Source organism: Microplitis demolitor, chromosome 4 (genome assembly GCF_026212275.2).
Source record: "Microplitis demolitor isolate Queensland-Clemson2020A chromosome 4, iyMicDemo2.1a, whole genome shotgun sequence".
Classification (NCBI taxonomy): domain Eukaryota; kingdom Metazoa; phylum Arthropoda; class Insecta; order Hymenoptera; family Braconidae; genus Microplitis; species Microplitis demolitor.
The window spans coordinates 23,302,875-23,317,562 of NC_068548.1; the positions used below are offsets into that span (position 1 = coordinate 23,302,875).

The 14,688-nt window shown below is 29.9% G+C and overlaps 3 protein-coding genes across 5 annotated transcripts; all 3 read left to right on the forward strand.

Annotated features, from left to right (window-relative positions):
- The first annotated feature begins 518 nt into the window (after positions 1 to 518).
- LOC103576351 (vascular endothelial growth factor receptor 2) lies at positions 519 to 3,540 on the forward strand. The gene is made up of 8 exons (XM_008556527.2): positions 519 to 676; positions 752 to 882; positions 1,253 to 1,481; positions 1,787 to 1,917; positions 1,997 to 2,141; positions 2,215 to 2,357; positions 2,566 to 2,737; positions 2,809 to 3,540. Exons 1-8 carry the CDS (start codon positions 634 to 636, stop codon positions 3,303 to 3,305), a joined length of 1,491 nt encoding a protein of 496 aa, XP_008554749.1. The 5' UTR covers positions 519 to 633; the 3' UTR covers positions 3,306 to 3,540.
- A 668-nt stretch (positions 3,541 to 4,208) lies between these two features.
- On the forward strand, positions 4,209 to 8,630 carry LOC103576352 (vascular endothelial growth factor receptor 2-like). Of its 3 annotated transcripts, none has more exons than XM_008556528.1 (8): positions 4,209 to 4,334; positions 4,783 to 4,839; positions 5,670 to 5,800; positions 6,575 to 6,794; positions 6,869 to 6,999; positions 7,444 to 7,585; positions 8,028 to 8,170; positions 8,233 to 8,630. In XM_008556528.1, exons 1-8 carry the CDS (start codon positions 4,292 to 4,294, stop codon positions 8,623 to 8,625), a joined length of 1,260 nt encoding a protein of 419 aa, XP_008554750.1. In that variant the 5' UTR covers positions 4,209 to 4,291; the 3' UTR covers positions 8,626 to 8,630. The 3 variants fall into 3 exon arrangements, with proteins under 3 accessions (XP_008554750.1, XP_008554751.1, XP_053594222.1); XM_008556529.1 differs by having other exon boundaries at positions 8,037 to 8,170; XM_053738247.1 differs by having other exon boundaries at positions 8,040 to 8,170.
- A 1,450-nt stretch (positions 8,631 to 10,080) lies between these two features.
- LOC103576353 (ADP-dependent glucokinase) lies at positions 10,081 to 13,663 on the forward strand. Its single transcript, XM_008556530.1, has 4 exons — positions 10,081 to 10,563; positions 10,630 to 11,054; positions 12,266 to 12,714; positions 13,195 to 13,663. Exons 1-4 carry the CDS (start codon positions 10,235 to 10,237, stop codon positions 13,435 to 13,437), a joined length of 1,446 nt encoding a protein of 481 aa, XP_008554752.1. The 5' UTR covers positions 10,081 to 10,234; the 3' UTR covers positions 13,438 to 13,663.
- The last annotated feature ends 1,025 nt before the right edge of the window (positions 13,664 to 14,688 follow it).

Consider the following 14,688-nt stretch of genomic DNA (forward strand, 5'->3'; position numbering starts at 1 on the left):
TAAATATCACTTCTGATAAAATTTATTTGCCTCATCACTATTAAATGAGAATTGCGACCACAGATGTAATCGGGTCGATAAATTTAAAAAAAATATGAAATACGTGCAAGAAATTTATCATAATTTTTTTTTTGTTGCTATTAATTAGAAAAAGAAAAAGACAGATTTTTTTTTAATTTTAAATAAAAGTTATACTGAAAAAAATAAAACATTGAAAAACTGTCGGCAATTGAAATTTATAATATTTTTTAAAACTTCCAGGTACACTATTAAAAATGTAATAGTCAATAAAACAATTATATTTATCAATTCTGTCTAGGCCCATTATCGAAATTCTGATGAACTACTTTTCGGGTAATTGCCTTTAAATTTGTAGACAATAGAAAAAATGTATGAGGTCACCTGAATTCGGACTAACCCAAATTGTTATTATTTTTAATTGGCCACCATTTTTTACATTTGACGAATCACTGAATGACGCGATACAATGCGTTACTATAAAGTGTCAGCAGAATATCCGTAACTGACATTCTTGTAATTATTACTTAATACCAGTTTTATAAAAAATCTACCTGAAAATCTCATACATATGTTGAATTGAGTAATTAATATTTTTGTATAAAAAATAAAACCATGGGTTTTAAATATTTAGTGCTCATACTTCTTAATATTTGTGGTGAGTTTTTCTATTTTTTTAGTTTTTTATTTGTGGTGGATAATTTGATTTAATGACAAAAAAATTTAATTTCAGTATCCCTAGCAAAGTTTTCTGAATTATCAGTAGAGGTTGAAGAAATTCATCTATTGGAAAATGAGCCACTGGAATTAAATTGTACTGGTTTTAATCAAAAATTTATTTATCCTACAAATTCAACAAGCGGAGTAAGTTAATAATAAACAATGATAACTATTTAAATACCATCTACATTCAAACCGTTAATCTCAATGCGTCTTTAGCGAGTCGAGTCGAGACAAGTGTTGAAAACAATCAGTTTTAAAAAAAAATTAATTAATAAATTTTAAACACGATCATTACAGTTAAAGTTTAATGAGTAAACTAAAAAATTGGGTGGTAACGTCTAAGAATATTCATAAATTGTCTTATTTCAACTGGCTTCCGGCATTTGAAGTCTCTGTATGCTTGTCAATACTAGTCTCATTCGGAATAGTCTTGTTTCAAACCTTACCATACAATATCCTATTTATTTTAAATTAGTATATTATATAACAAGATAATTATCCGTTAAAATAGGTTCCTACATCATCAGTAGAGATAATAGAAGACCGTGAAAAAGGAAAAGTATTACTCAGACGAAATAAAACAGGTTATGGTGACACAGGATGGTACGGATGCCTTGATTCTTACGATTTTCCTATTAATTCAACGATAGAACACGAGAATATTACACCAGATAATTATCACAAGATTAACCTAAAATGGGCTAACGTTTCCGTAAAATGGATTTATGTTTACGTCAAATGTAAGAATTTAAATATTCTTCGTAAAGTATTATTATTTTGCATACCTCGAATGTGAAAACAAGTTTTTTTCACCATATCTGCAGTTAAAGTTTGAATTTCTGCCCTGTTTACACGAAAGAAAGTAGTTTTTCTTGGTTATGAAAAAAACAAATGATAAAAAATCGCGCATGCGCCATTCTTCCCACAGAGACAACAAATTCAAACTTTAAGATACAGATACGCACGCGGGCTGAAATGTCCTACTTTTCTCTCTTGGTGTGTAATGTACTATTTTTTTTTTTTTTTTTTTTTTTTTTTTTTATAGCTAGTGAACATAATTTTGTTCAACTTCGGGAGACGGTACAGACCATTAATATTGAAGCAGGTAACGATGCAGTACTTTCATGTCGCCTTACTTCACCAGATTACACTGTCAAACTATATAGCGACGGACAAGTAATTATTATCAAAAAAACAAAAAACGGTTTATAATAATATTGTTGTAATTAATGATAGTTTTTTAAAATTACAATAGGAAATTGATTTGAATTCAAGATTATCATTTGATCCTAGAAGAGGATTTTTACTGAAAAACGTTACGATTAAAGACTCATCTTATTATCAATGTATAGCTGATGAATCATCCGAGGAAGTGGATTATTTGCTTCACGTTATTCGAAGTATTTATAATTGAAATTAATGTACTTGTATGCATATGAAATAAATTTTCTAAAAACTCTATTCTAAAAATAGGACGAACTTCCGAAAAAATTTTAAAACCAGTGATAAGATTCTCACGGGAGCGTTTAGTTGTTGATAAAGAACTTGTAATAAATTGTTCTATTGAAACGGACATAGACAGTGTATTCATACTGGATTGGAAGATACCACAATCGGTAAATTCATTTTATTTTTTACTTTCATATTTTAATATGAAACTCAATTCTGATAGCCATTAAAAAAAAATTTCACAGGCCAATGGAGTAATTTTAACAAAATTAATTAAGTCGAGGGGGGGGGGGGGGTAGGATATTTCATGAATATTTTTTTAGTAATAATTATATCAATTAAACTATATCGATTCCTATAAAATTATATTTTCAGGACAAGGAAAGTTCCAACTATTTTATTAGGGAACTAATTGATAGCAATTCAATTCGTTATACTAATAGATTAACAATTAAGAATTTTACCCATGATGAGGAGGGAATATATGAATGTGATCATACTACTCATGATGGACATAACTCAACGTCAATAGATATAACACTAGCTGGTAAATCTATCAAATATGACACTGGCAAATTATTTTCACTTGTTAATTTTTTGTAATATTCATTTTCTTAGATGCTGAGTTTCATCTTGAAACTCAAAAATTAATCAACGAAGGGAACAAAAATAATTATACCAACGGTTATCTCATTCCTGATTTTGTGGGATTGAATTGCAGCGATAAGGTAGAACTGTCCCCTGCTGCGGTCGAGAGTTTGAAGAATTCAATAGTTAATGAGATTAAACGTAATCTTACTGATATTATTTCTAATGCTGTCAAAGAGTATTTTGAAAAATATTTAATGAGTGCTTTCTCGTCACGTGAGTCGAAAAATTCTCTGATTTTTTCAATACTAGCTCCTATGACCGATCCTTATTACTATGTTGCAAGAAGTCAAAATTCCACAAGAACATTCACGGCAACCACTCCTTATTACTATCCTACAAGAATCCAAAATTCTACAGAATCAGTCACTGAGACCACTCCGTATTACTTTTCTCAAACAAATCAAACTTCTTCAGACTTTGAGGAATATGAAGGTATAGATACCATTTTTGAAGATTTGAAATAATTTCTGAATTAGTCACGAAAAAAAAAAAATCGGTGTCTGTTACTGATCATTATTTCCATGTTGGATAGCCACTTATCCTTCAACTATAAATATATCACTAATTTAACGAAGGGTGAACTTATAGCAGATCCCCAGGTTAATTTCACTAATTCACTTTCAGAGAGTTATTAATTAATTAACTTGCATATTTTGTATCATTATCAAGTATAATAAAGAAAATATATGTATATTTGTATATCTCGTTATTATTGCCAAGAGTTTTTTTACTAATTCCTAACTTCCCTCTGTCAAAATTTAAGATTGAAAAAAAAAAGTCTAGTTATGTATTGGTTTTAGTCCGATTTTCGAGAATGGAGTTTTTTTTTTTTTTTTTTTTTTATTTAATTACTATACATACTTTTTTAAGTAATAGTATTTTCGAATCAAGATTTTTCATCTAAAATTTCTAAAACCTTCTAATGGGACTGATCTCTTGAATTTAAACTTTAACGAAGTATTTTATGTAAAGAGCGACATAAAAATATTTATTGCAGACATTATTTCTGAGGTGTCCAATTTTGCCCACAGTCCCTTAAAAATTTTCTAATTATCAAAAAGAAATTAATTAATCAGTTATAAATAATTTTTGTGCCTAGTATCTAATCAAATGACGATTAGTAAACGATAAGTTAAATATATAAATAAATCAAAATTAAAACTATCGATAATAAATTTTAAACTTACGTAAAATATAATATTAGACTCAACGCAACGAGAATAAAATTAATCACTTTTATTTTTAATAAAAAGCGCGATTATAATTCCCACCAATCATTTTCTAGCTTGGCATCGGTCACTGCTATAAATTGACAGTTTAATTCAAACATGATCTCACATTTTATTTGTAATTAGTCCTATAAGCATTAGGTTAACCGATAAAACGGTAGTTTAGATTTTTTTTTAAATTTCATTTATCTGAAACTGATAGAACAAAAAATTTTCAAGTCATGTATTATAAATTTATAACGTTCATACTTCTGAATACCTGGGGTGAGTACAAATTTTTTTTTTCACATATATTTTCACCAAAAAAAATTAAATATACCATTGCAAAAATTTTTGAGTAAATTTCGATTTTCCTTCGATCCGCATTCACTCTAATTCGGAGTTTAAAAAAAAAAAAAAAAAAAAACAACCCTTGCACTCCGAACATACTCCGGATTTAATACACGTTCATTAAGAAAATTTTTTAGCACAATTAGAAAATGTTAATAAATATAATGAAAATTTATGTAACATCTTATTTTAATTCTAGTTATTCTATAAATTGATTTTATCATAAATTTTTAATTACTTTGTTTTTTTCAAACGAACGGAATATTACCAACAAGATTTTATCCGTCGGAAATTAATTTTTACTTTCATTATTTTATTTTTGATTAATTTTATTTCACTTCGGGTTCAATTAATTAAGTTTAATTATTTTATTTAATTATAGTTTCAGTGACAAATGGACTGGCAATTAATCAGCAGTCAAATGGGGGCCAAAGTATATGTAAATAAATTTTTTTTTTTTTCTTTAATTTTTTTATTTTCTGGGAGTTCGAAAACTGAAAAAGACTAGGGATTTTTAATTTTTATGATTATCTATAAATTTTAATTTTCAAGAAAATTATTAACCTGCCTGAAAGAAAAAAAATTTCCCGGGGCGACAAGAAATTTCTTGTGCCAAAAAATCATTTCTTTCTGTATATGAGCTATTCAAATATTGCAGTAAAAAAAAAATCCATATCAAGCACTTATCAATTTTTGAACCCCGCTTATGCAATTACTGATAACTGTCGATAAAAAAAATTTAATTCTATTGTACAATTTAATTTTTAATTTCGTTATTTGTCTAGTTAATCATAAAAAAAATATTAATTAAATTTTTTTAAGTCAATGATTTTATCTACAATAATTTAATTTTATCATCGTTTGGGGACAATGACTTTGTATTTTTTAGCCAAGTACGAGTAAGTAGACTTTTTAAATTAATCGTTGCAATGGAGATAAAAGTTATCTCTATATAATACATAATTTTAATTATGCCTTCAGGTCATTTTTTAAAAATGTTCAAGAAAATTTTAATTAATTTTTTTTTTCGGGCTTTCGAGAAAGTGGAGTTGGCCATTTTGGGCACACGCACTTCCACCTTTTTTAAACAGTGTAGCCAACTCGCCCCATTGTCTTCCAAATAGCAAATGAAAATTATTAAAATTAAAAATGAAATTTGATGCTGACTCGGTCACCATGAAAAATTTTGAAAATCATATAAAATAAAAATTCTTTATGAAAAATTATATAATCTTTGAAAATAAATAAAAGTATAATATTTATTTACAGTATCTACCGTGTTCGTCACCAAAATATTCTCAAGTACTAACGAATTTTATTTGAACGAAAACGATTTATTCGAAATAGAGTGCACAGGTCTAAAAAATCTAACATTTGATTATCCTTCCAAAAGAATGGACGTGAGTTTATAATAAATACCACCAATGTTTATTTCAATTAAATTCTTATTCCTTTTCCGTGCAAGAAACTAAAAATCGTCTCAAAAAAATTCGACTTGCAGAAGTGGTTAATTTGAGACAAATTAGAAATTTATTCTTTTAGAATTTTGAACATTTTTAAACCATAATAAAGGACGTTTCTGAAACATCATTTTCAAAATTTATTTTTATAATACTTTTTTCCTCCAATACAGAAATTTCAAGTTGTAGATGTTTTGACATTTTCATAACGAGGGAATAGTGTAGTAAAAATACCTTTTGAAAATTACAGAGTGCGACGTTTCAAGACTCTCATCCTTTAAAAGGTTAATTTGTCCGTAAAGTTATAAATTTACAATCCAAGTCCATTAACTCAAAACTTCCCCTCAATCTTGACCCCCACTACGAGCTACGCTATCTCCCACCCGATGCTACAAATTTGTATCTGACTCTATATATTTATATATCCATCACACATGTAGATTCAGTGCGCATGCGTTTTAGTTTACTCTTTAAAAGAGAAGTGACCTTCTATAAGTCGAAAATTTCCGCTCCTCCGTAGACTAACTGTCCGAGAATAAAATTCGATTGTACCATTATTTCTTACTAATATCCTAAAAATAATAAAAAATTTCTAATTTATCGAAAATGCTACTTCTACAAGTCGAAGTTTTTGGAAATTTTTTCAAAACGAATTTTTTTTTACCCGGGTTAATTAAAACAATAACTCATGATTTTAACGAATTATTTCAATAGATCATATCATCGCCCATAGAAATACAATATCATTATATAGAAGGTCGTTATAAAACAGTATTAAGACGAAAAAAAACCGTTTTCGGTGACACTGGATGGTATAGTTGCCTCGATCTCGATAAATTTAGAAATAGTCCTTTTAATAATCGATTCAGGATGGATTTAACGCCGGATAATTACAAGGATCCTGATGTCAAATGGATTTACGTTTACGTGAAATGTAAAAATTTAGAAAAAAATTTATATATTATCAAGTAATTGTTACATATTTTTATTTATTTTTCTTTGTTACAGCCAATAATGTAGCTTTTGTCAATCCTCTAAACAAAATGACTAGTTTACGAGCAGAAGTAGGGGATGATATCAGACTTCCATGTCGTATAAACTCACCCGATCACCAAGTGGCCTTTTATCACGAATACGAAGTAATTATTTTTAAAGCCTTCATTTATTAAGTAATTAATTGCCAAAATTTTCCAATAGACCGAAGAAATTTATTTTTATTAAGTTTGAAAAGTTTTAAGATCAAGAGTAGGGTGAAGTGGCCACTGAAATTTCGACAATTACTGATATCAAATCATTGTTAGTGGAATTTTTTGAAACCCATTAATTTTAATTGCCTGAGGCTGTCCAAAAATTTCCGATCAACGATTACTTTAAAAAATAAGCAGTTAGCGTTTTTTAATAAACGATTTTTTTATTTCAGTCTCAGGCTCGGAGTTAAAAAAAATATATGACTAATTTTTAAAATTTCTAAATATAAAATTTAATTCGGTGAAAAAAATAATTAACGAATTTTTGGCAATAATCATCATCAATAATTTTGAAAAATATACTAAACAATTTATTTTATATTTTAAATATAATAGAGACTTGAATTAAACGAAAGATTATCATACGACCCGAGGAAAGGACTTTTGATAAAAAATATAACACTAGCGGACTCTGGATTATACGACTGTTTTAATAATAAATACTACAACAAAGTCAGTTATATTCTCCATGTCACAAGTAATAATGATTCAAGTAACTAATTAGGGATGTGCGAACAATTTGGACTTTCGAATTTTTCAAATTATTCGTAAACTTTCAAATCGTTTGTAATTTTTTTTTCAATAATTCAAATTTTGAACAGAGGTGAATAGAGCCTAGACACGAATTTACAAAATAATCATTTTTTGTTCCTTTGAAATTAAGATCATTAAATAAAAATCGAATATTTAAATGCTGATCAGAATTTTCTCAATTTGAATCGAGTAATTTTAAAAATTTCGGATAATTCGAAAATTTTCAAATTAATCGATTCAAATTTGGAATCAAATAGTTATATTCGATTCAGATACGATTTGCACACCCCTAGTAAATATATATATATATATATTTTATATATAAATATATAATAATTATCAATTGCAAACTTAATTTTATTTCATAAATTATCGACTGAAATTAGAAAAATTAGCAGATCTCTATAATCCGGTCATAAGTAATTACTCACGGGGTCACTTACTTCCTGGTGACAAATTGCAATTGAATTGTACTGTTGAGATCACTTATGGATTATCGTATTCACTTGAATGGAAAACGCCGCACACGGTATGAATTTAAATTATAAAATAAATTCCCGGCATGACAAATTATTGAACTTTTATTTTCAGAGTGACAGAATATCATCACACAGCTATTATATAGAAGGGGACTTTGATTCATTCATAATCGTTAATCAGTTGACTGTAGAAGGAATCACTAGCGAGGATGAGGGCGAATATGAATGCGTGGTTTCTTCTCATAGAAAAAAAAATTCGGCAAAAGTAAATGTTAGGCTCGAAAAAACGGAATCTAAGAATGGACATAATTGTTTTTGCAATGAGACAGAATTGTCTACTGCAATTGACAAGATAAAAAAATCAATCGTCAGTGATTTTAAGCTTGGGATCAATAAAATTATTTCGGGAACTGTCGGAAACTCAGTTACAAAAGTACTTGAGTATGACTTGGAGTCGATTCAATCGAAGCTCGAGTCTGTTTTAAGATTCGTTGACTCTTTTTGACGCGAATACGCACACTAACTAAATTATATACTTCTTACTTGTTGAGTTGTATCGATCTCTTGTAGTTTATGATTTAAATAAATTATTAAATTAAAATAAGTATGATCTGCTAAATTATTTTCCTTGAATCTAATTATTGTCAAAATAAAATTTTCAATGGAAATTTGAAATCATTATTTTTCTGTTAAGGTGTAAATTTATAAACTGCGTAAGATATAAAGGTCAGTAAATATTTTTCTGTAAATCGATTTCACGCAAAGCCAGCGTTCAGGAGTGGAAATTCAACGTAAAGGTATAATGAGTGCATGTGCACTTAATTAGATGACACATGTAGCACTCGAACCGCGGATGGACACGTATCCTTTGCAATGACACAAGTGGGAATCATTTGTTTATTGATATTCCTGCGTTAGTGACGAGGCTCAAACCCGAGAACACAGTCACGTATTTTACGAGCATCCACTTATTGATTTCTTCCAATAGTTCAATAAATAATTGCTGCACTGGAATAATTATTTTCTAGAATATTGTGATAATTTTACGATTTTATAATGAGCTTTATGAAATATATTATTTTGTGTTCATTGTATGTGCGCTTTGTTGTGAGCGACCAAATTAAAATTCTTGGATCTTCAGAATTGAACCGTTCGATTTCTCATACACATACGGTAAGATGAAAAAAATAATTTTTAATTATAACATTAGAAAAATTGGCTTATTATTTATTTTATACAGTTAAAATTACTGGAGTTATGTTTTCCTGATCGCATGAATCCGGTGGGAGTTAGTTCTAATTTAACGGATATCATTTACGGAATAAAGAAAAATGAACAAATGAACTCGTCTGTTCTCACAATTGATGAAAATTTATTTCTATCTGATAGCAGAATGTTTATGTCCAAAACGAAAAAATTTATTGGGCACAATTCATATCCGAGCTATATTTTATCTGCTGATTCCCTCGATGTACTTGGAAATATTCTTACCGACATCGACCAGTGGGATCCTTGGAACAGTGAGCGGGTCGTTTTTGCAGTTGGAAACCAGTGCAACGATGCATTGGCGGTACTTAAATGTCTGTGGAAATCTAAAGTGCTATTAACAGAAAAATTTATTAACCCTCCTTTTATTAATTAAAAAAAAATCTTTTTTCAGAAATTTGTGTCCGCCACAAACCCGCCGTAAAAATCGGCGCGTAGATTCCGTCACCTCGCGCCACGTCAACAATTTCCTCCATACCAGCTGCGGAGTGACCTTGACTGAAATCCCACCGTTTTCTCAACCGTTCGGCAGTCGGCTAACATCAAACACTCGCGTAATTTTCTATCTAAAGCGACCCTATGCCACCAGAGGGCCTCTGGTGTTCTCTCTCCCCTTCCACCCATCAAAAACAGAAGCATTATCAATAAAAAAAAAAAAAAAAAAAAAAAAACATTATTAAAAGCCAACTCACAACGCGTCATTTAAAAATGGCGATTTGAACCCCTGGAAGTTCGCCCACTGTCTCAGTCAGTAGTCTGAAAACTCTGCTCTGACTGCCGATATGTATTATAAACGAATCAATTGAGTTAATTACTTGTTAGTCAGTAGTTTGTTAAATAAATTAAAAATGGGATCAAATAAAGTAACCTTCGGTACATTAATATCAATAGTAATAATAATTATCGGTATTTACTACCGCAATAGCGATCGAGAGTTAAGAACACGACTGACTCATGTTCTAAATGGTCTTGAGCACTTGGAGACCAAACATGAGATCGCGGTGAGACCCAAAATAGCAGTGGGCTATGGTGCCTGTGCAGATGTGTTCATCGACGCGAAATATCTGATAAATTATTCACCGAAGATCGGAGCTCCTGAGCACTATGACGAGATCAATAGCAGAGACGAGTTGCTTAAAAGTTTCGCGTATTATTTCCGTCATGGAGCAGCTGCTGAGTAAGTTCATTTGAATATTTATTAATAAATTGATTGATTGATTGATTATTATTTGATTTCTTGAAGGCGCTACATGAGAAATGAAGAGTTGTTCGACAAACTGGTAATGAAAGCCCGGTCTTTCGACTCTTCTTACTCAGCGATTGGAGGAAACGCTCCGGTGATGGCGATGAGGTTCGCGAAAGAAGGCTGCGAGGTCCTGCTGGCGGCCAAGATGACGAGAAACTTGAGGTTGATGATTCCGGATAACATCGAAGTGGTCGGGGGCGAGGTCGACAGGGACGACGTCCACTTGATTCTCGAGTACAAACGCGGGGAACGCTGGGGTCCTTACACCAGTGCGAGAGCCAATAGGTACATTATCCACAATGACAATAATAATCCGACAGTGAGCTCCTTGGAGGAGTTCGATAAAGCTCTGCCGGAGTTCAAACCGGATTTGCTGGTCGTCAGTGGCCTACAGATGATGGACAATTATCCCTTTGATGATGGTAATAATTATTATTTTGATTATTTATTTGTAAACGTTTTTTAAAAATTAATTTAATGTCCTTTTTTTGTTCATTATGATGCCCTTTAGTCGGAAAAGCCATAAAAAGTCCTGGGAATAATTTATTTTTTGAGTTGAGACCCATACAAGGATGGGTGGACATGGGTGGAGATGATTTTCTATGAAAAGTAGCCCGTAACTTTGCTCCTGTTGGAAATAACCCATCATACCATAAACGTTTTTCGTTCATTATGATGCCCTTTAGTCGGGAGAACCATAAAAAGTCCTAGGAATAATTTATTTTTTGAGTTGAGACCCATATGAGTGTTGGTGGAGATGGATGGACATGGGTGGAGACGATTTTCTATGAAGAGTTGCCCGTAACTTTGCTTCTGTACGAAAAAACCCCACACAATATAAACATTTTTTGTTTATTATGATGCCCCCTAGTAGGAGAAATCCAAAAAAGTCTCGAAAAAAATTTTCATTTCGAGTTAGGATTCATATAAGGGCAAAAATGACGACTGGCCTACGATCGAGTAAAAAATAGCCCGTAGATTTCCTCCAGACAAAAGTGGCCCATCATAACATATACATTTTTTGTTCTCTACCCTATCCTCTAATAGAAAAAATTATAAAATCGACTCCGTAATTCTTATTATAAATTTTACGAGCCATATGAGGATAGATCGTCCCTATTAATCAAACATTAATTTAATTTCCTTATCAACGACACATTGAATCTCATTACTACTAATTATTCAATCTATCTAATCTTCTTATCAATAAGTAATTATAATTTTTATCAACAAACGTCTAATTAAAATTTTTTCAATCACCAACAAAATATAAAAATTAAAAGTTTAAAAATATTTTCCGCGCGTTCAAGTTTTTTCGCAATTACGTCGATAACAAATTGTTATTCCAATTAAAAAGTAAAACGTTATATTCAAAACTTGTTATCGTGCGGCCTCGAATGATATTCCGTAAAAAACGATAATATTTATAAATTATTGGCTGTAAGGTCAATGTCGAATTAAATTTAATGAATACATAAGAAGTAATTACGAATATCAAAATTAAAATGATATATATTTTAATTATCCGTACGATGATTAATTATATATGTAAATAAATTCGTTATCTAAGTATGATAAGAAAAAATTTTATATGTGTAGACAAGAGTTTTATTTAATTGTTTTTTTATTTTAGGAGTAAGACACAGCAGATTAGAAAAAATAAAACAGCAAATGATAGATCAGTTGCCGACAACGAGAATTCATTTTGAAATGGCGTCATTCGTTGAAAAAGATTTAGTCACTGATTTGGAAAATATGATACTGCCATATGCCGACAGTTTGGGAATGAACGAGCAAGAAATCGCGAATCTTTACAACTCGATGTACTACGGGAACATTTCGCTGGTCGCGGACTCGTCACCGCGGGTCGCAACGATATTGGATTACATGCGAGTTCTCTTCAAGCTGGTGAGAATGAGGGGCAGGGAAATCGATGGAGCACGTGAGCTCACGAGAATTCATGTTCACACACTGGCTTACCAGGCTATTATGACGGTCAAAAATTCACCCTGGAAAAATACAATGGCCGCGGCTGCTAAGGCTTCACTTGTAGCCCATCGTCATGTTTGCGGAACCAGTAATGTAAGTAATCTCATTTACTGGTTATAATATACTATTTTTTCTGTTTTCACTCTTACGAAGTTCAGAAAATTTTTTTAATTTTTATAAAAACAAAAAAAAAATTTTTTGATACTGACGTCTAATAATTTTTTGACTTTTTTTAAACAGTTAATTATAAAGAGAAAAAATATTTTAAAAAATTGCACTTGTAGCTTTTTAAATTTTCTACATGTGCATATTTTTAGTTTTTTTTTTTAATTTATTTATTTAAAAAAAATCCGAAAATTACTAATTGTCTGCTAACTTCAGGGTCATAAATTTTAATGAAAATTTCTGATTGACAAAAAATTTTACTGACGTTAAAAAAAACTTGAATGAAATTTTCTTTGAACCGGAAGTTCTGGGGATTATTTCGATGGCCTTTAAATCGATTAATCTAGAGTTTCTGAATAAAAGCCGAAAAATTTGAAAATAAAATTGAAAATAAAATTTTATTTGCAGATCGACGTAAAGAAAGCGACTTTAATAATGGACGACAGTTTTTCCACATCAAAAGTCTCAGGAAAGCGGATACCTCTGGACATCGAGAAGCCTGTTTCATGTTGGGACGAAATTCTAAAAACCAGTATCCAAGATTACGCGGTGGAAGTCTGCGTCGCGCCTGTTTTGGTCTGCACCGAAGCTAGTCAGACTGCCGGCGGGGGCGATAATATTTCTAGCGCCGGTCTAGTTCTACAGATTTAATTAATCGACGAGTAATTACTAAGAATACTGAGATATCTGCCACTCAAAGAAATGTGTTGAATTTTACATCTATTATATTATGTATAAATATATATATACATATATATATATTATTTCCAAGTAGACGTTGCATTCCTAACTAAATTAGTTACAGTCACTGCAATTATCTAGTTAATTAATCATTTTTTTCTGTGTACAAAAAAATTAAATTTTTTATACAAATGATTATTTCATTCCACTTTTACTCAATGTTCCGTGCAATTAATTGATTATTAATTTAATTAATTAATAAAAAAAAAAATCCATGTAATTTTGTGTTGAAAAAAAATTAGTGCCATGAAAATAATTAGTAATTAAGTGCTAGTAATTACTGTTTAACTTGCCGACACGATGATTTAATTAATCAATTATTAATGATTATTATTGTCAATTAAATGTATGTGATATATAAATAATATTTCGAATTTACTTTCGTTGTATTTGCTCATATTTTATGATTCTGAAATTAGCAGATAATTTTAGGATTTTTTTTCCCCAATTCAATTAAAAAAAAAAAAAAAAACTAAAAAAATGCACATGTAGAAAATTTAAAAAACTATAAGTGCAATTTTTCAAAATATTTTTTTTTTATAATTTATTGCTTTAAAAATAAATTCAAAAATTATACGTCGGCTAATTTCAGTATCATTATATTTCATTTGCTTTCTACGATAAATTATTGGGCGCGTTTTTAAAGTGGGGATTAAATTTATAAATATGTTTTATATTACGAGTTCAATAAATTTTATGGATTTGTTGATTAGATGCTGTTGATTGTAATTGAGTGTTTTAATTAATGAACATGCCTACATTTAAATGTTGTTAAGTATTTATGTAATAATAAGTTTAAAGAGTAATGAACAAAAATAAAAAAAAAATGATTTAATTATGAAATAAATTTCTGTGGTATTGATGCATGTACTTGAATATTTTTAAATTATTTATATTTTATTACTTTCAATGATTCCTAATTTCAAATAAATAAATTGACTTTAAATAAAAAAATAAACAATGTCGAATTTTTTCCAAGTCGGGATTTTAAATAGAGCGCCCTCTGTACAATTACGCAGGAGAATTCGAAATTTAATTTTACTAATAAATGCACCCGGACTAAAATATACGAAAAACTTTTAATTTGTATTATGGTCTGTTCGTATTCTTCGCACGGCGCACTGGGGCTCATTACTCGCGCGGCAAATTTAAATATTTGAA

What these genes read in the sequence shown, in the direction of transcription:
- LOC103576351 (XM_008556527.2), top strand. Translation starts at nt 634, where the DNA reads ATGGGTTTTAAATATTTAGTGCTCATACTTCTTAATATTTGTG. An exon ending in AACTATATAGCGACGGACAA is followed by an intron (nt 1,918 to 1,996) that starts GTAATTATTATC and finishes AAATTACAATAG; the next exon opens with GAAATTGATTTGAATTCAAG. An exon ending in ATTGGAAGATACCACAATCG is followed by an intron (nt 2,358 to 2,565) that starts GTAAATTCATTT and finishes TTATATTTTCAG; the next exon opens with GACAAGGAAAGTTCCAACTA.
- LOC103576353 (XM_008556530.1), top strand. Translation starts at nt 10,235, where the DNA reads ATGGGATCAAATAAAGTAACCTTCGGTACATTAATATCAATAGTAATA. An exon ending in CAATTATCCCTTTGATGATG is followed by an intron (nt 11,055 to 12,265) that starts GTAATAATTATT and finishes TTTTTATTTTAG; the next exon opens with GAGTAAGACACAGCAGATTA. An exon ending in ATGTTTGCGGAACCAGTAAT is followed by an intron (nt 12,715 to 13,194) that starts GTAAGTAATCTC and finishes TTTTATTTGCAG; the next exon opens with ATCGACGTAAAGAAAGCGAC.
- LOC103576352 (XM_008556528.1), top strand. Translation starts at nt 4,292, where the DNA reads ATGTATTATAAATTTATAACGTTCATACTTCTGAATACCTGGG. An exon ending in CATACTTCTGAATACCTGGG is followed by an intron (nt 4,335 to 4,782) that starts GTGAGTACAAAT and finishes ATTTAATTATAG; the next exon opens with TTTCAGTGACAAATGGACTG. An exon ending in GATTTACGTTTACGTGAAAT is followed by an intron (nt 6,795 to 6,868) that starts GTAAAAATTTAG and finishes TCTTTGTTACAG; the next exon opens with CCAATAATGTAGCTTTTGTC.